This window comes from Oncorhynchus keta, unplaced genomic scaffold (genome assembly GCF_023373465.1).
Source record: "Oncorhynchus keta strain PuntledgeMale-10-30-2019 unplaced genomic scaffold, Oket_V2 Un_contig_1254_pilon_pilon, whole genome shotgun sequence".
Classification (NCBI taxonomy): Eukaryota; Metazoa; Chordata; class Actinopteri; order Salmoniformes; family Salmonidae; genus Oncorhynchus; species Oncorhynchus keta.
In genome coordinates, this window is record NW_026277910.1 from 507,776 (window position 1) to 529,415 (window position 21,640).

The 21,640-nt window shown below is 48.5% G+C and overlaps 1 protein-coding gene and 1 long non-coding RNA gene across 2 annotated transcripts in view; both read right to left on the reverse strand.

Annotated features, from left to right (window-relative positions):
• LOC127917967 (histone-lysine N-methyltransferase NSD2-like) overlaps nucleotides 1–21,640 on the reverse strand; it is a 44,973-nt gene that overhangs the window by 20,224 nt on the left and 3,109 nt on the right. Inside the window, 10 exon segments of the mRNA XM_052501127.1 lie at nucleotides 509–711; nucleotides 2,108–2,264; nucleotides 3,061–3,156; nucleotides 3,159–3,239; nucleotides 8,500–8,685; nucleotides 9,995–10,121; nucleotides 14,183–14,488; nucleotides 20,327–20,436; nucleotides 20,719–20,779; nucleotides 20,815–20,883. Coding sequence (XP_052357087.1) covers nucleotides 509–711; nucleotides 2,108–2,264; nucleotides 3,061–3,156; nucleotides 3,159–3,239; nucleotides 8,500–8,685; nucleotides 9,995–10,121; nucleotides 14,183–14,488; nucleotides 20,327–20,436; nucleotides 20,719–20,779; nucleotides 20,815–20,883 — 1,396 coding nt within the window.
• On the reverse strand, nucleotides 3,254–4,166 carry LOC127917984 (uncharacterized). The gene is made up of 3 exons (XR_008098236.1): nucleotides 4,050–4,166; nucleotides 3,793–4,007; nucleotides 3,254–3,750 (listed from the first exon to the last, which is right to left on the reverse strand). It is a non-coding gene; the product is annotated as an uncharacterized LOC127917984 (long non-coding RNA).

Here is a 21,640-nt window from a genome sequence, read left to right on the forward strand (position 1 = left end):
GTCGCTGAGTTCTAGTCTACTGCCAATGTTTGTCTATGGAGACTGTATGGCTGTGTGCTCGATTTTATACACCGGTCAGCAACAGGTGTGGCTAAAATAGCCTAATTCACTAATTTGAAGGGTGTCCACATACCTTTGACCATGTTATGTACGCATGTTGACAGTTACTGTAAGTGATACTATAATTAAGCAATAAGGCCCAAAGGGGTGTCAATATACCACCGCTACTATATATACCAATATACCACGGCTACTATATATACCAATATACCACGGCTAATATATACCAATATACCACGGCTAATATATATACACCAATATACCACGGCTAATATATATACCAATATACCACGGCTAATATATATACCAATATACAACGGCTAAGGGCTGTTCATTGGCACGACACAACGGCTAACAGGTGGGGGAGTGGCAGGACAGAGTTAGGGAAACCCTGGCTTAGAGGATACAATATGATCAAGATGGGGGCGGGCTGTATACTCCAGCTCACCGTTCTTGAAGACCTTCCCTATCCCATTCCTCTGGAACCTGCTGCCCCGGTCTCCCTCCATGTAGGGGAAAACTCGGCCCTGGTGCGTCCAGAAGTAGTCCTTAGAACCAAAGAAGAAGACTGGGAACTCTCCGATCTCGTGGCGAAGGTGCTGGATGTTGGTGGGGATGTTCCGAGGGTGATGGATCTCTGCAGGCCACCACCTGGACAGGATTAGGGTTAGTTAGGCCAAGGGAGAGAGGAGGCAGTGCTCTACACAAACATACTGCTGACTGACCCGTAGTCTCTGCTAGGTAAAGCTCCGCCATATCTCAGCTCACTGGTCACCATAGCAGCACCCACCCGTAGCACGCGCTCCAGCAGGTATATCTCACTGGTCATCCCCAAAGCCAATTCTTCCTTTGGCCGCCTCTCCTTCCAGTTCTCTGCTGCCAATGACTGGAACGAACTGCAAAACTCTCTGAAGCTGGATACACTTACCTCCCTCACTAGCTTTAAGCACCAGATGTCAGAGCAGCTCACAGATCACTGCACCTGTACATAGCCCATCTGTAAACAACCCATCTATCTACCTCATCCCCATACTGTATTTATTTATTTATCTTGCTCCTTTGCACCCCAGTATCTCTACTTGCACATTCATTAATCTTCTGCACATCTACCATTCCAGTGTTTACTTGCTATATTGTAATTACTTTGTCACCATGGCCTATTTATTTCCTTACCTCCCTTATCCTACCTCATTTGCACATGCTGTATATAGATTTTTCTACTGTATGTTTGTTTATTCCATGTGTAACTCTGTGTTGTTGTAATGCTATGCTTTATCTTGGCCAGGTCGCAGTTGTAAATGATAACTTGTTCTCAACTGGCCTACCTGGTTAAATAAAGGGAACTTGTTCTCAACTAGCCTACCTGGTTAAATAAAGGTGTTCTCAACTAGCCTACCTGGTTAAATAAAGGTGTTCTCAACTAGCCTACCTGGTTAAATAAAGGCGTTCTCAACCGGCCTACCTGGTTAAATAAAGGCGTTCTCAACTAGCCTACCTGGTTAAATAAAGGTGTTCTCAACTAGCCTACCTGGTTAAATAAAGGCGTTCTCAACTGGCCTACCTGGTTAAATAAAGGTGTTCTCAACTAGCCTACCTGGTTAAATAAAGGTGTTCTCAACTAGCCTACCTGGTTAAATAAAGGTGTTCTCAACTGGCCTACCTGGTTAAATGAAGGTGTTCTCAACTAGCCTACCTGGTTAAATAAAGGTGTTCTCAACTAGCCTACCTGGTTAAATAAAGGTGTTCTCAACTGGCCTACCTGGTTAAATAAAGGTGTTCTCAACTAGCCTACCTGGTTAAATGAAGGTGTTCTCAACTGGCCTACCTGGTTAAATAAAGGTGTTCTCAACTAGCCTACCTGGTTAAATAAAGGTGTTCTCAACTAGCCTACCTGGTTAAATAAAGGTGTTCTCAACTAGCCTACCTGGTTAAATAAAGGTGTTCTCAACTAGCCTACCTGGTTAAATAAAGGTGTTCTCAACTAGCCTACCTGGTTAAATAAAGGTGAAATAAAAAAAATACAATTTTAAAAGGTCTCTGCACTGACCTGTAGTTGCCCAGTTTGACCCAGATGATGTCTCTGTATTTGGGTTTCTTTCCGGCCCGGCAGTCGTTACAGAACCAGCTGCCATCCGGCATGTCGATGTTCAGACAGTCTGGATGGAACGCAGCTGGACACGACTCACAGCACAGGAGCTGACCACCTACAGGACGACAGACAGTATCTGACTAATGCACAAGGCAACATGTCTCTCCTGCTTGGACTACAGACTAACTACTGTTCAGAACACAATTGTGTAGCTGACGTGTGAGTGGTGGTTTCAGCTCTGACATGCACTGTCAACTGTGGGACATTACATAGACAGGTGTGTGCCTTTCCAAATCATGTCCAATCAATAGAATTTACCACAGGTGGACTCAAATACAATTGTTGAAACATCTAAAGGATGATCAATAGAAATAGGATGCACCTGAGCTCTATTTAGTCTCTTAGCAAAGGGTCTGAATACTTATGTAAATAAGGAATCTGTTTTTTGTGCTTTGTCATTATGGGCTATTGTGATGTCATTATGGGGTATTGTGATGTCATTATGGGGTATTGTGCTGTCATTATGGGGTATTGTGCTGTCATTATGGGGTATTGTGCTGTCATTATGGGCTATTGTGATGTCATTATGGGGTATTGTGCTGTCATTATGGGGTATTGTGCTGTCATTATGGGGTATTGTGATGTCAGTATGGGGTATTGTGCTGTCATTATGGGGTATTGTGCTGTCATTATGGGGTATTGTTTGTAGATTGATGAGGGGGGAGTCAAGGGGTCTGAATGCACTTTATATGCTACTGCGCGACAACAACAAAAAGATCTGTCGACCAACAGCCTATTGACCAAACAATGGACAAGTTGACTAGTTCGTGGCTGTGCATCTGTGTAGTTAGAGTGTGTGTATAGTTGATAAGTGTAGTTGGTTGTGTATCTGTGTAGTTGTGCATCTGTACCTTTGGAGCAGACGAAGCACCAGCTGACGTTAACATGAGAGTGGTGGCTGTAGCCCTTCTTGGGTGAGAAATGGTTGGTGCAGATGATGGTGGTGGGGTCAACATCTCACTGCCAGCCGCAACACACACCTCTCCTGTATGGTACGCCACCGGGCAGCGCAGGCAACGCATCAGCTTACCTACAATACACCACGATATTAACACACCTGACATCAGCTTACCAACAATACACCACGATATTAACACACCTGCCATCAGCTTACCTACAATACACCACGATATTAACACACCTGACATCAGCTTACCTACAATACACCACGATATTAACACACCTGACATCAGCTTACCTACAATACACTATTATATTAACACACCTGACATCAGCTTACCTACAATACACTATTATATTAACACACCTGACATCAGCTTACCTACAATACACTATTATATTAACACACCTGTCCAACAATACACCACGATATTAACACACCTGACATCAGCTTACCAACAATACACCACGATATTAACACACCTGACATCAGCTTACCTACAATACACCACGATATTAACACACCTAACATCAGCTTACCTACAATACACTATTATATTAACACACCTGTCCAACAATACACCACGATATTAACACACCTGACATCAGCTTACCTACAATACACCACGATATTAACACACCTAACATCAGCTTACCTACAATACACCACAATATTAACACACCTAACATCAGCTTACCTACAATACACCACAATATTAACACACCTGACATCAGCTTACCAACAATACACTATTATATTAACACACCTAACATCAGCTTACCTACAATACACTATTATATTAACACACCTGTCCTACAATACACCACAATATTAACACACCTAACATCAGCTTACCAACAATACACTATTATATTAACACACCTAACATCAGCTTACCTACAATACACCACAATATTAACACACCTGACATCAGCTTACCTACAATACACCACGATATTAACACACCTGCCATCAGCTTACCTACAATACACCACATGATATTAACACATCTGACCTCATAGACCATGGACAGTCAGATCTCTAGGGCTGTCCCCCTCCCTCCCAAAATAAATGTTGGTCGACCAAGAGTTCTGTGTCTAAAGCTGATTTCCCCCCAGACCAACCCATTTTAATTGTTCCACCCTGTGTTTTTGAATAAAATAAACTATTTGCACCGAGCATGTCGGACGCTTTAAGCACACTGTTTGATTGAATAATTAAGTCTCAAATGACTCAAGATGGCCATGCTGTGTAAAAAAGAAAAAGACCGCAGGTGCCTGTGTGATTGGTGCCCACAGTCGCTCTCCTCCCTTCTACAGCAGAAAGATCGCCGGTGCCTGTGTGATTGGTGCCCATAGTCGCTCTCCTCCCTTCTACAGCAGAAAGATCGCCGGTGCCTGTGTGATTGGTGCCCATAGTCGCTCTCCTCCCTTCTACAGCAGAAAGATCGCCGGTGCCTGTGTGATTGGTGCCCATAGTCGCTCTCCTCCCTTCTACAGCTGAAAGACGGCAGGTGCCTGTGTGATTGGTGCCCACAGTCGCGCTCCTCCCTTCTACAGCAGAAAGATCGCCGGTGCCTGTGTGATTGGTGCCCATAGTCGCTCTCCTCCCTTCTACAGCAGAAAGATCCCGGTGCCTGTGTGATTGGTGCCTATAGTCGCTCTCCTCCCTTCTACAGCAGAAAGATCGCCGGTGCCTGTGTGATTGGTGCTTATAGTCGCTCTCCTCCCTTCTACAGCTGAAGCGGCAACAATTTCAGCCATGTTGTTTTTTTTACTTGTTTCACTGACTGAAAAGTTATTTTTCAGAAATCCCTAATTTGTTTAGGAAAAACATTCCCTCAATGTAAAACATGTAAGCGTTGCGCGCATGTGACCAATAAAGACTGACCTATAGCCTGTCATCGCATCAATAAAAATGGTTATAAACTCTGAACACCGTAACAAAAAAATGGATGAAGAGGAAGTGAAAAACTAACTGGAAACAGGTAAATATCGTGGTGTATTGTAGGTCTCCAGCTCCATGGTGGTTCTACAAGGCTGCTGTAAGGAGGGTAAAGGAGCTACCCAAACACACTCCCTTGTCTCTACCCAAACACACTCCCTTGACTCTACCCAAACACACTCCCTTGACTCTACCCAAACACACTCCCTTGTCTCTACCCAAACACCCTCCCTTGTCTCTACCCAAACACCCTCCCTTGTCTCTACCCAAACACACTCCCTTGTCTCTACCCAAACACCCTCCCTTGTCTCTACCCAAACACCCTCCCTTGTCTCTACCCAAACACACTCCCTTGTCTCTACCCAAACACACTCCCTTGTCTCTACCCAAACACACTCCCTTGTCTCTACCCAAACACACTCCCTTGTCTCTACCCAAACACACTCCCTTGACTCTACCCAAACACACTCCCTTGACTCTACCCAAACACACTCCCTTGACTCTACCCAAACACACTCCCTTGTCTCTACCCAAACACCCTCCCTTGTCTCTACCCAAACACACTCCCTTGTCTCTACCCAAACACACTCCCTTGACTCTACCCAAACACCCTCCCTTGACTCTACCCAAACACCCTCCCTTGTCTCTACCCAAACACCCTCCCTTGTCTCTACCCAAACACACTCCCTTGTCTCTACCCAAACACACTCCCTTGACTCTACCCAAACACACTCCCTTGACTCTACCCAAACACACTCCCTTGACTCTACCCAAACACACTCCCTTGACTCTACCCAAACACACTCCCTTGACTCTACCCAAACACACTCCCTTGTCTCTACCCAAACACACTCCCTTGTCTCTACCCAAACACACTCCCTTGACTCTACCCAAACACACTCCCTTGACTCTACCCAAACACACTCCCTTGACTCTACCCAAACACACTCCCTTGACTCTACCCAAACACACTCCCTTGTCTCTACCCAAACACACTCCCTTGTCTCTACCCAAACACACTCCCTTGTCTCTACCCAAACACACTCCCTTGACTCTACCCAAACACACTCCCTTGACTCTACCCAAACACACTCCCTTGACTCTACCCAAACACACTCCCTTGACTCTACCCAAACACACTCCCTTGACTCTACCCAAACACACTCCCTTGACTCTACCCAAACACACTCCCTTGACTCTACCCAAACACACTCCCTTGACTCTACCCAAACACACTCCCTTGACTCTACCCAAACACACTCCCTTGACTCTACCCAAACACACTCCCTTGACTCTACCCAAACACACTCACTTGTCTCTACCCAAACACACTCACTTGTCTCTACCCAAACACACTCACTTGTCTCTACCCAAACACCCTCCCTTGTCTCTACCCAAACACCCTCCCTTGTCTCTACCCAAACACCCTCCCTTGTCTCTACCCAAACACCCTCCCTTGTCTCTACCCAAACACCCTCCCTTGTCTCTACCCAAACACACTCCCTTGACTCTACCCAAACACACTCCCTTGACTCTACCCAAACACACTCCCTTGTCTCTACCCAAACACACTCCCTTGACTCTACCCAAACACACTCCCTTGTCTCTACCCAAACACACTCCCTTGACTCTACCCAAACACACTCCCTTGTCTCTACCCAAACACACTCCCTTGTCTCTACCCAAACACACTCCCTTGTCTCTACCCAAACACACTCCCTTGTCTCTACCCAAACACACTCCCTTGTCTCTACCCAAACACACTCCCTTGTCTCTACCCAAACACACTCCCTTGTCTCTACCCAAACACACTCCCTTGTCTCTACCCAAACACACTCCCTTGTCTCTACCCAAACACACTCCCTTGACTCTACTCAAACACACTCCCTTGTCTCTACCCAAACACTACAACACGCATATGATGCTGCTGCCACTCTGTTTATTAACTATGTATAGTCACTATACACCTACCTATATGTACATATTACCTCAATTACCTCTACTAACCATACCTTTGCACATTGACTCGGTACTGATACTCCTATATAGACATATTATTTTGTTTTTTAAACCTCTGTATTGTTGATTAAGGGCTCGTAAGTAAGCATTTCACAATACCTTTTCTATTTGGCGCACGTGACAAATAAAATTTGATTTTGATTTATAAAGCCCGGGACATTAACAGTTAGGATATTGATTATAGACATAATTAAGTTGGAGTTTCCTCTCTCCTCACTTTTCTTAGAAAATAAGTCAAGGGCTGTTTCCTTAATACCTCCCTCTGCTGCTGCCTCCATTGTTCTCAACGCCATTATGCCAATCGCAACTTGGTCTAGGAAAAGGCGCCAATTTAAAACCACACTGATGTGTTTCAGAACCACGGACAGCGACCACTATCCAATGCAGGAGAACGCGCATGTTATAAAATCATTTTTATTAGTGTTGCACCAATGTTCTTACTTAATATAACCACATATAACCATATGCAATTTCAGTAGCACGTCTTAGAGTGACGGACTGGGCCATCCCAACGGATCAGTCCACTCAGACAGGAGCCAGTCAGACACCATGGAAGAAAAAGAAAGTTCTATTTCCGACTGCTCAACTAAAGACATTTCGGTCCCTGACCAACAGCCGACAGATCTCAGAGTTAAAACTAGCCATTGACTAAATCATCTCAGGGAAAGTGTTTAATGGTCAGGGACCCAGTCTGCTTCACCCTCGGTAGTCTAGGGTTAGGGACCCAGTCTGCTTCACCCTCGGTAGTCTAGGGTCAGGGACCCAGTCTGCTTCACCCTCTGTAGTCTAGGGTTAGGGACCCAGTCTGCTTCACCCTCGGTAGTCTAGGGTTAGGGACCCAGTCTGCTTCACCCTCGGTAGTCTAGGGTAAGGGACCCAGTCTGCTTCACCCTCGGTAGTCTAGGGTCAGGGACCCAGTCTGCTTCACCCTCGGTAGTCTAGGGTTAGGGACCCAGTCTGCTTCACCCTCGGTAGTCTAGGGTCAGGGACCCAGTCTGCTTCACCCTCGGTAGTCTAGGGTCAGGGACCCAGTCTGCTTCACCCTCGGTAGTCTAGGGTTAGGGACCCAGTCTGCTTCACCCTCGGTAGTCTAGGGTTAGGGACCCAGTCTGCTTCACCCTCGGTAGTCTAGGGTTAGGGACCCAGTCTGCTTCACCCTCGGTAGTCTGGGGTCAGGGACCCAGTCTGCTTCACCCTCGGTAGTCTAGGGTTAGGGTACTGACTCTCACCCCGGTAGCCTAGGGTTAGGGTACTGACTCACCCTTGGTAGCCTAGGGTTAGGGTACTGACTCACCCTTGGTAGCCTAGGGTTAGGGTACTGACTCACCCTTGGTAGCCTAGGGTTAGGGTACTGACTCACCCTTGGTAGCCTAGGGTTAGGGTACTGACTCACCCTTGGTAGCCTAGGGTTAGGGTACTGACTCACCCTTGGTAGCCTTGGGTTTAGAGTGGCAGCTGAGACAGGAGTGGAGGGGGCAGCGGAAGCCCTTGTCGAAAACCGTGAGGGCGTTGGGGCGGACGCAGGCTTCATGGTAGAACTTCCCACAGTGCTGCACGTTACAGCGATGCACCTCCCCCTCCGATAGCTTACAGCTGAAACACTGGTGCACCCCTGGAGAGAGACGGAGTCAGGGTGAAACACTGGAGAGAGACGGAGTCAGGGTGAAACACTGGAGAGAGACGGAGTCAGGGTGAAACACTGGAGAGAGACGGAGTCAGGGTGAAACACTGGAGAGAGACGGAGTCAGGGTGAAACACTGGAGAGAGACGGAGTCAGGGTGAAACACTGGAGAGAGACGGAGTCAGGGTGAAACACTGGAGAGAGACGGAGTCAGGGTGAAACACTGGAGAGAGACGGAGTCAGGGTGAAACACTGGAGAGAGACGGAGTCAGGGTGAAACACTGAGAGAGACGGAGTCAGGGTGTCAGTCAGGGTGAAACACTGGAGAGAGACGGAGTCAGGGTGAAACACTGGAGAGAGACGGAGTCAGGGTGAAACACTGGAGAGAGACGGAGTCAGGGTGAAACACTGGAGAGAGACGGAGTCAGGGTGAAACACTGGAGAGAGACGGAGTCAGGGTGAAACACTGGAGAGAGACGGAGTCAGGGTGAAACACTGGAGAGAGACGGAGTCAGGGTGAAACACTGGAGAGAGACGGAGTCAGTCAGGGTGAAACACTGGAGAGAGACGGAGTCAGGGTGAAACACTGGAGAGAGACGGAGTCAGGGTGAAACACTGGAGAGAGACGGAGTCAGGGGTGAAACACTGGAGAGAGACGGAGGGTGAAACACACGGGGTGAAACACTGGAGAGAGACGGAGTCAGGGTGAAACACTGGAGAGAGACGGAGTCAGGGTGAAACACTGGAGAGAGACGGAGTCAGAAACACTCAGGGTGAAACACTGGAGAGAGACGGAGTCAGGGGGTGAAACACTGGAGAGAGACGGAGTCAGGGTGAAACACTGGAGAGAGACGGAGTCAGGGTGAAACACTGGAGAGAGACGGAGTCAGGGTGAAACACTGGAGAGAGACGGAGTCAGGGTGAAACACTGGAGAGAGACGGAGTCAGGGTGAAACACTGGAGAGAGACGGAGTCAGTCAGGTCAGGGTGAAACACAGTCAGGGTGAAACACTGGAGAGAGACGGAGTCAGGGTGAAACACTGGAGAGAGACGGAGTCAGGGTGAAACACTGGAGAGAGACGGAGTCAGGGTGAAACACTGGAGAGAGACGGAGTCAGGGTGAAACACTGGAGAGAGACGGAGTCAGGGTGAAACACTGGAGAGAGACGGAGAGATGGGGTTAACCAGTCATCACCTGAGCTGCTACAGACAGGATGACCCTGTTCTTACCTGAGGTGCTACAGACAGGATGACCCTGTTCTTACCTGAGGTGCTACAGACAGGATGACCCTGTTCTTACCTGAGGTGCAGTCTGGACAGAGCAGCTTGTCCTGTGGTTTCAGGGTGGATCCTAGACAGGAGAGGTGAAAGGACCCACAGCACTGACCCTCACATGGCACCACATCCTCTCCAGCCTGCTCACACACCTACAACAAACACCGTCAGCAACATATTGAACCCAACACCGACAGACAGCAACATAGTGAACCCCACACCGACAGACAGCAACATAGTGAACCCCACACCAACAGACAGCAACATAGTGAACCCCACACCGACAACAGACAACAGCATAGTGAACCCCACACCGACAACAGACAACAGCATAGTGAACCCCACACCGACAGACAGCAACATAGTGAACCCCACACCGACAAGTCAGCAACATAGTGAACCCCACACCGACAACAGACAGCAGCATAGTGAACCCCACACCGACAACAGACAGCAGCATAGTGAACCCCACACCGACAGACAGCAGCATAGTGAACCCCACACCGACAACAGACAGCAGCATAGTGAACCCCACACCGACAGACAGCAGCATAGTGAACCCCACACCGACAGACAGCAACATAGTGAACCCCACACCGACAACAGACAGCAGCATAGTGAACCCCACACCGACAACAGACAGCAACATAGTGAACCCCACACCGACAACAGACAGCAACATAGTGAACCCCACACCGACAACAGACAGACAGCAACATAGTGAACCCCACACCGACAACAGTCAGCAGCATAGTGAACCCCACACCGACAACAGTCAGCAGCATAGTGAACCCCACACCGACAACAGTCAGCAGCATAGTGAACCCCACACCGACAACAGACAGCAACATAGTGAACCCCACACCGACAACAGACAGCAACATAGTGAACCCCACACCGACAACAGTCAGCAGCATAGTGAACCCCACACCGACAACAGACAGCAACATAGTGAACCCCACACCGACAACAGACAGACAGCAACATAGTGAACCCCACACCGACAACAGTCAGCAGCATAGTGAACCCCACACCGACAACAGACAGACAGCAGCATAGTGAACCCCACACCGACAACAGACAGACAGCAACATAGTGAACCCCACACCGACAACAGACAGACAGCAGCATAGTGAACCCCACACCGACAACAGACAGACAGCAACATAGTGAACCCCACACCGACAACAGACAGCAGCATAGTGAACCCCACACCGACAACAGACAGCAGCATAGTGAACCCCACACCGACAACAGACAGACAGCAACATAGTGAACCCCACACCGACAACAGTCAGCAGCATAATGAACCCCACACAGACAACAGACAGCAGCATAGTGAACCCCACACAGACAACAGTCAGCAGCATAGTGAACCCCACACCGACAACAGACAGACAGCAACATAGTGAACCCCACACCGACAACAGTCAGCAACATAGTGAACCCCACACCGACAACAGACAGACAGCAACATAGTGAACCCCACACCGACAACAGACAGCAACATAGTGAACCCCACACCGACAACAGACAGCAACATAGTGAACCCCACACCGACAACAGTCAGCAGCATAGTGAACCCCACACCGACAACAGACAGACAGCAACATAGTGAACCCCACACCGACAACAGTCAGCAGCATAGTGAACCCCACACCGACAACAGACAGCAACATAGTGAACCCCACACAGACAACAGACAGCAGCATAGTGAACCCCACACCGACAGACAGCAGCATAGTGAACCCCACACAGACAACAGACAGCAGCATAGTGAACCCCACACCGACAACAGACAGACAGCAACATAGTGAACCCCACACCGACAACAGACAGACAGCAACATAGTGAACCCCACACCGACAACAGACAGACAGCAACATAGTGAACCCCACACCGACAGACAGCAACATAGTGAACCCCACACCGACAACAGTCAGCAGCATAGTGAACCCCACACCGACAACAGACAGCAGCATAGTGAACCCCACACCGACAACAGACAGCAGCATAGTGAACCCCACACCGACAGACAGCAACATAGTGAACCCCACACCGACAGACAGCAACATAGTGAACCCCACACCGACAACAGACAGACAGCAACATAGTGAACCCCACACCGACAACAGACAGACAGCAACATAGTGAACCCCACACCGACAACAGACAGACAGCAACATAGTGAACCCCACACCGACAACAGACAGACAGCAACATAGTGAACCCCACACCGACAGACAGCAACATAGTGAACCCCACACCGACAACAGACAGACAGCAACATAGTGAACCCCACACCGACAACAGACAGTCAGCAACATAGTGAACCCCACACCGACAGACAGCAGCATAGTGAACCCCACACCGACAACAGACAGTCAGCAACATAGTGAACCCCACACCGACAACAGACAGCAACATAGTGAACCCCACACCGACAACAGACAGCAACATAGTGAACCCCACACCGACAACAGACAGCAACATAGTGAACCCCACACCGACAACAGTCAGCAGCATAGTGAACCCCACACCGACAACAGACAGACAGCAGCATAGTGAACCCCACACAGACAGTCAGCAGCATAGTGAACCCCACACCGACAACAGACAGCAGCATAGTGAACCCCACACCGACAACAGACAGACAGCAACATAGTGAACCCCACACCGACAACAGACAGCAGCATAGTGAACCCCACACCGACAACAGTCAGCAGCATAGTGAACCCCACACCGACAACAGACAGACAGCAACATAGTGAACCCCACACCGACAACAGTCAGCAGCATAGTGAACCCCACACCGACAACAGACAGCAGCATAGTGAACCCCACACCGACAACAGACAGCAGCATAGTGAACCCCACACCGACAACAGACAGCAGCATAGTGAACCCCACACCGACAGACAGCAACATAGTGAACCCCACACCGACAACAGACAGACAGCAACATAGTGAACCCCACACCGACAACAGCATAGTGAACCCCACACCGACAACAGACAGCAACATAGTGAACCCCACACCGACAACAGACAGCAACATAGTGAACCCCACACCGACAGACAGCAGCATAGTGAACCCCACACCGACAGACAGCAGCATAGTGAACCCCACACCGACAGACAGCAGCATAGTGAACCCCACGCCGACAACAGACAGCAGCATAGTGAACCCCACACCGACAGACAGCAGCATAGTGAACCCCACACCGACAACAGACAGCAACATAGTGAACCCCACACCGACAACAGACAGCAACATAGTGAACCCCACACCGACAACAGACAGCAACATAGTGAACCCCACACCGACAACAGACAGCAGCATAGTGAACCCCACACCGACAACAGACAGCAACATAGTGAACCCCACACCGACAGACAGCAACATAGTGAACCCCACACCGACAACAGTCAGCAGCATAGTGAACCCCACACAGACAACAGTCAGCAGCATAGTGAACCCCACACCGACAACAGACAGCAGCATAGTGAACCCCACACCGACAACAGACAGCAGCATAGTGAACCCCACACCGACAACAGACAGACAGCAACATAGTGAACCCCACACCGACAACAGACAGACAGCAACATAGTGAACCCCACACCGACAACAGACAGACAGCAACATAGTGAACCCCACACCGACAACAGTCAGCAGCATAGTGAACCCCACACAGACAACAGACAGCAGCATAGTGAACCCCACACCGACAACAGACAGCAGCATAGTGAACCCCACACCGACAACAGACAGCAGCATAGTGAACCCCACACCGACAACAGACAGCAACATAGTGAACCCCACACCGACAGACAGCAACATAGTGAACCCCACACCGACAACAGACAGACAGCAACATAGTGAACCCCACACCGACAGACAGCAGCATAGTGAACCCCACACCGACAACAGACAGCAACATAGTGAACCCCACACCGACAACAGACAGCAACATAGTGAACCCCACACCGACAACAGACAGCAACATAGTGAACCCCACACCGACAACAGACAGCAACATAGTGAACCCCACACCGACAACAGACAGCAACATAGTGAACCCCACACCGACAACAGACAGCAGCATAGTGAACCCCACACCGACAACAGACAGCAACATAGTGACCCACACATCTACAAACAGAACACACTGAAACTCCTCCCCCAACACTAGGAGATGAGCTGTTCTCACCTGACAGACAGATTCCTTCTTGGGGCCTCCTCCGTTAGTCTTCTTGGCCCCGTTGGCCTGGTCTATGCTGTCACTGGGGGACTCTGGACGCTCCTCACTGCCAGAGCCCTCTGGCTCAGGACTGGCTGCTGCTCTCTTCCTCTTCTTGGTCTGGGAGGCTGCTAACTGGCTGGCTGAGTCCAGCCTCCTCTTCCTGATTGGCTTTGTCTTCTCTAGTTCTTTAGAACAAGGGAATCCTTTAACATGTGTCTCTGTTTTCTTTCTGTTTCTCTTCTTCGTGGGGGCGGAGGACTCTGCTGACACAGCCTGGGGTTAGAGTTAGGAGAGGAAGATCCGACTCGTCATCATCATCATGGACATCTAAAAAGGCAACATACTGGCAGTGTTTTCCAAAAGCATATGGAGTAGCCAGCCAACTAGAAAAAGGGGCCAGACAGGTCCCCACGGGCCAGCTTGGTGTTGGTGGCCTCCGGTACATTCTAATGCCTTGATTCCATCCAAAACACGCAGCTAAATGATTTAATGCTTTAATTGAGTTTACTTCCCAGAGAAAAAGTCCTGCGGGGTCTAGTTTTGTCTTATCTTGATTATTGTCCAGTCCTGTGGTCGAGTGCTGCAAGGATAGACCTAGTTAAGCTGCAGCTGTCGGGCTGCGTGTGTGCGTATTGATGTGTAGTAGAGGTCGACCGAGTAATCGGAATGGCCGATTAATTAGGGCCGATTTCAAGTTTTCTTAACAATCCGAAATCGGTATTTATGGACACAGATTTGGCCTAATTTGTTTTACACCTTTATTTAACTAGGCAAGTCAGTTAAGAACACATTCTTATTTTCAATGACCTAGGCCTAGGAACGGTTAGGGTTAACTTGCCTTGTTCAAGGGCAGAACGACAGATTTTTACATTGTCAGCTCGGGGATTCAATCTTGCAACCTTACAGTTCACTAGTCCAACGCTCTAACCACCTGCCTCTCATTGCTCTCCACGAGGAGCCTGCCAGTTACGCGCATGCAGTAGAAGACAAGGTAAGTTGCTAGCTAGCATTAAACTTATCTTATAAAAAACAATCAATCAATCATAATCACTAGGTAATTCTACATGGTTGATGATACTAGTTTATCTAGCGTGTCCTGCGTTGAATATAATCGATGCAGTGCGTATTCGTGCTCCCTACACACAGCCATGCTCTTCTCATGCTCCCTACACACAGCCATGCTCTTCTCATGCTCCCTACACACAGCCATGGTCTTCTCATGCTCCCTACACACAGCCATGGTCTTTTCTAATTACTGTGTGTGTATAGCGAAGTTATTTTTATTCCTCAGGTCACTATTTCTATTTAATAATATCTTTAACTCTGCGTTGTTGGAAACGGACCCATAAGTAAGCATTTTACTGTTCGTCTACACCCGTTGTCTACAGAGCATGTGGCAATTCAAATTTGAGTAAATGGCCTATGCACCACGACTCTGCGTGGCTGGCTATGTGAAACACAAAAGAAAAGAAAATAATTTGCCAGAAAACTAGGCTAAGTTAATTTCGACTCATCATTCGTTACCCCTTACCATTGTAATGTATGTGCAAATTCACTCGAAGGAGCATCATGCTCTCTCCCTCTTTAATGTAATGAAATTTGACTGCAACCAGCTACAGCGCACACATCACACAGGTACCAGGAGGTGGAACAGACTGTCAAACCAGCAGTGTCCCCTGTCATTGCTCGCTTTGTGACTGACGGGTGACTTTCCTCTCAATAGATCGCTAAGAGATGCATATCGTTCATTCTAGGAGGAGAGGGCTCAACTTAATTTTCTGACTACAGAATTTAAACTTTTAAATTAAAGGTAGACTGGTTAATATGAAGTGGAAAAAGTATTACCGGCTGTTTAGCTGACAACCAGTGCAAATTGTCATACTGGACACACCACTGTTTTGTACCGTATAATAACTCTCTGGACACACCACTGTGTCATAACTCATAATAACTCACTGGACACACCACTGTGTCATACCTTGATTTGTCTAATCTTAGCAATTTCTTCTTAGCTAGCTACATAGCCGTCCTTGTATCAGAGATAATTGCATAATTATCGTATTTCGTCGCCCTAACGTAGCCTTCACTGCTATTCGCCCAGGAGCTAGCAAACGCTAGCTAACGCCCACAGATTAGCATCACTGTAGTGCTATTCACTCAACTGAACGACTTGATTAGTTTAGTGTTAGCTAGCTACATAGCTGTCTTTGTTTCCAAGATAATTGTGTAGTTTAGAGTGTGTAGTCTTGGAGTGATTATCTTAATTCACTGAGGTTCGCTAGCCAGCTATTTGTCGTCCTTAACGTAGGAGACTCTGCTAGCTAGCCAACAGCTAACAGCTAACAGCTAGCCAACGTCACCACACACACGTCTACTGAATCGAATTCAACAACCCGGTCAGGTAGTATCACATTTTCATTTCACTTCATTACAGCACAACGGTTTGATTTGTTTGATCGTAGCTAGCTACATAGCTAGCTACATAGCCGTCTTTGTTTCAAAGATAATTGTGTAGTCTAGAGCGATTTCCTAGGTTAGCTAGCCAGCTATTGTCGTTCTTTTAACGCAACGTAACGTAAACAACACTGCTAGCTAGCCAGCTAGCCCCCGAATAGTAGCACTGTAGAAACTATTACACTCAACGGAACGACTTGATTAGTGTAGTGTCAACAACGCAGCTACTGCCAGCTAGCCTACTTCAGCAGTACTGTATCATTTTAATCATTTTAGTCAATAAGATTCTTGCTACGTAAGCTTAACTTTCTGAACATTCGAGACGTGTAGTCCACTTGTCATTCAATCTCCTTGCATTAGCGTAGCCTCTTCTGTAGCCTGTCAACTATGTGTCTGTCTATCCCTGTTCTCTCCTCTCTGCACAGACCATACAAACGCTCCACACCGCGTGGCCGCGGCCACCTAATCTGGTGGTCCCAGCGCGTACGACCCACGTGGAGTTCCAGGTCTCCGGTAGCCTCTGGAACTGCCGATCTGCGGCCAACAAGGCAGAGTTCATCTCAGCCTATGCCTCCCTCCAGTCCCTTGACTTCTTGGCACTGACGGAAACATGGATCACCACAGATAACACTGCTACTCCTACTGCTCTCTCCTCGTCCGCCCACGTGTTCTCGCACACCCGAGAGCTCCTGGTCAGCGGGGTGGTGGCACCGGGATCCTCATCTCTCCCAAGTGGTCTTTCTCTCTTTCTCCCCTTACCCATCTGTCTATCGCCTCCTTTGAATTCCATGCTGTCACAGTTACCAGCCCTTTCAAGCTTAACATCCTTATCATTTATCGCCCTCCAGGTTCCCTTGGAGAGTTCATCAATGAGCTTGATGCCTTGATAAGCTCCTTTCCTGAGGACGGCTCACCTCTCACAGTTCTGGGCGACTTTAACCTCCCCACGTCTACCTTTGACTCATTCCTCTCTGCCTCCTTCCTTCCACTCCTCTCCTCTTTTGACCTCACCCTCTCACCTTCCCCCTACTCACAAGGCAGGCAATACGCTTGACCTCATCTTTACTAGATGCTGTTCTTCCACTAACCTCATTGCAACTCCCTCCAAGTCTCCGACCACTACCTTGTATCCTTTTCCCTCTCGCTCTCATCCAACACTTCCCACACTGCCCCTACTCGGATGGTATCGTGCCGTCCCAACCTTCGCTCTCTCTCCCCCGCTACTCTCTCCTCTTCCATCCTATCATCTCTTCCCTCTGCTCAAACTTTCTCCAACCTATCTCCTGATTCTGCCTCCTCAACCCTCCTCTCCTCCCTTTCTGCATCCTTTGACTCTCTATGTCCCCTATCCTCCAGGCCGGCTCGGTCCTCCCCTCCCGCTCCGTGGCTCGACGACTCATTGCGAGCTCACAGAACAGGGCTCCGGGCAGCCGAGCGGAAATGGAGGAAAACTCGCCTCCCTGCGGACCTGGCATCCTTTCACTCCCTCCTCTCTACATTTTCCTCCTCTGTCTCTGCTGCTAAAGCCACTTTCTACCATTCTAAATTCCAAGCATCTGCCTCTAACCCTAGGAAGCTCTTTGCCACCTTCTCCTCCCTCCTGAATCCCCCCTCCTCCCTCTCTGCAGATGACTTCGTCAACCATTTTGAAAAGAAGGTCGATGACATCCGATCCTCGTTTGCTAAGTCAAACGACACCGCTGGTTCTGCTCACACTGCCCTACCCTATGCTCTGACCTCTTTCCCCTCTCTCTCCAGATGAAATCTTGCGTCTTGTGACGGCCGGCCGCCCAACAACCTGCCAGCTTGAACCTATCCCCTCCTCTCTTCTCCAGACCATTTCCGGAGACCTTCTCCCTTACCTCACCTCGCTCATCAACTCATCCCTGACTGCTGGCTACGTCCCTCCCGTCTTCAAGAGAGCGAGAGTTGCACCCCTTCTGAAAAAACCTACACTCGATCCCTCCGATGTCAACAACTACAGACCAGTATCCCTTCTCTCTTTTCTCTCCAAAACTCTTGAGCGTGCCGTCCTTGGCCAGCTCTCCCGCTATCTCTCTCAGAATGACCTTCTTGATCCAAATCAGTCAGGTTTCAAGACTAGTCATTCAACTGAGACTGCTCTTCTCTGTATCACGGAGGCGCTCCGCACTGCTAAAGCTAACTCTCTCTCCTCTGCTCTCATCCTTCTAGACCTATCGGCTGCCTTCGATACTGTGAACCATCAGATCCTCCTCTCCACCCTCTCCGAGTTGGGCATCTCCGGCGCGGCCCACGCTTGGATTGCGTCCTACCTGACAGGTCGCTCCTACCAGGTGGCGTGGCGAGAATCTGTCTCCTCACCACGCGCTCTCACCACTGGTGTCCCCAGGGCTCTGTTCTAGGCCCTCTCTTATTCTCGCTATACACCAAGTCACTTGGCTCTGTCATAACTTCACATGGTCTCTCCTATCATTGCTATGCAGACGACACACAATTAATCTTCTCCTTTCCCCTTCTGATGACCAGGTGGCGAATCGCATCTCTGCATGTCTGGCAGACATATCAGTGTGGATGACGGATCACCACCTCAAGCTGAACCTCAGCAAGACGGAGCTCCTCTTCCTCCCGGGGAAGGACTGCCCGTTCCATGATCTCGCCATCACGGTTGACAACTCCATTGTGTCCTCCTCCCAGAGCGCTAAGAACCTTGGCGTGATCCTGGACAACACCCTGTCGTTCTCAACTAACATCAAGGCGGTGTCCCGTTCCTGTAGGTTCATGCTCTACAACATCCGCAGAGTACGACCCTGCCTCACACAGGAAGCGGCGCAGGTCCTAATCCAGGCACTTGTCATCTCCCGTCTTGATTACTGCAACTCGCTGTTGGCTGGGCTCCCTGCCTGTGCCATTAAACCCCTACAACTCATCCAGAACGCCGCAGCCCGTCTGGTGTTCAACCTTCCCAAGTTCTCTCACGTCACCCCGCTCCTCCGCTCTCTCCACTGGCTTCCAGTTGAAGCTCGCATCCGCTACAAGAACATGGTGCTTGCCTACGGAGCTGTGAGGGGAACGGCACCTCAGTACCCCCAGGCTCTGATCAGGCCCTACACCCAAACAAGGGCACTGCGTTCATCCACCTCTGGCCTGCTCGCCTCCCTACCACTGAGGAAGTACAGTTCCCGCTCAGCCCAGTCAAAACTGTTCGCTGCTCTGGCCCCCCAATGGTGGAACACACTCCCTCACGACGCCAGGACAGCGGAGTCAATCACCACCTTCCGGAGACACCTGAAACCCCACCTCTTCAAGGAATACCTAGGATAGGGTAAGTAATCCTTCTCCCCCCCCCCCCGTAAAAAGATTTAGATGCACTATTGTAAAGTGGCTGTTCCACTGGATGTCATAAGGTGTATGCACCAATTTGTAAGTCGCTCTGGATAAGAGCGTCTGCTAAATTACTTAAATGTAAATGTAATACCTTATAATAACTCACTGGACACACCACTGTGTCATACCTTATAATAACTCACTGGACACACCACTGTGTCATACCTTATAATAACTCACTGGACACACCACTGTGTCATACCGTATTATAACTCACTGGACACACCACTGTTTCATACCTTATAATAACTCACTGGACACACCACTGTGTCATACCGTATAATAACTCACCTTCTGTTTGTCGCCAACTTCGCGTTTCTTCTTGGGTTGTTGGTCCTTGTCCTCATCGATTTCTAGAGCTTGTTTACAAGGCAGCTGCTTCTTCTGACAATCCTTCTCAGCTGGAAACAAGTTAGAGGCCAGATTGTGGTAAAACTACAACTGACAGACCCTCATGAGAAACATTCACCTGATCAGTAGAGACTGTGGAACTAACGGCAAGTATGAACAACAACTTTTCACCTTTAGGTTCTGCCTTCAGCTGTTCTTTAACAGGAAATGTACCGGTACCTTTTTTTAGCTAGGTGGAAAACCGAAAATGTTAGCTAATCTCTGACACTTTTTACAAAACTAAACTAACCCCTACCTATCACTGACGATATTTTGATATGACCCCAACTTACCTACAGGTGCATGTGACAGGGTTTCTAGCATGTTGGTAGTCAAGGCAACCCCCTTGGACCTCTTCCTCCCTGTCTTGGCAGGTAGTTGAGATTTCAGTTTGGACGTCTTCTGTTTCTGCTCGTGAGGTTCAAGTAGTTCAGTCTCTGAGCTAGGGAGACAAGATCCTACAAACAACAACTTCCTCAAAATAAGGACAACACAAGAGTGAAAACAGTCCCTTCTAAACACAATACATTTGGCCTGTAAATAGCATAGTATATCAGTCCCTTCCTGTAAATAGCATAGTATATCAGTCCCTTCCTGTAAATAACAGTATGTCAGTCCCTTCCTGTAAATAACAGTATGTCAGTCCCTTCCTGTAAATACCAGTATGTCAGTCCCTTCCTGTAAATAACATAGTATGTCATTCCCTTCCTGTAAATAACAGTATGTCAGTCTCTTCCTGTAAATAACATAGTATTGTCAGTCCCTTCCTGTAAATAACACAGTATGTCAGTCCCTTCCTGTAAATAACAGTATATCAGTCCCTTCCTGTAAATAACAGTATGTCAGTCCCTTCCTGTAAATAACAGTATGTCAGTCCCTTCCTGTAAATAACAGTATGTCAGTCCCTTCCTGTAAATAACACAGTATGTCAGTCCCTTCCTGTAAATAGCATAGTATGTCAGTCCCTTCCTGTAAATAACATAGTATCAGTCCCTTCCTGTAAATAACAGTATGTCAGTCCCTTCCTGTAAATAACATAGTAGTGTCAGTCCCTTCCTGTAAATAACAGTATGTCAGTCCCTTCCTGTAAATAACATAGTATATCAGCCCCTTCCTGTAAATAACAGTATTTCAGTCCCTTCCAGGATTCCCATGATTCTGCAATCGCATAATTCACAGCAAAAATCAACCAATCAGCGCATAGTGCGAGAGCTC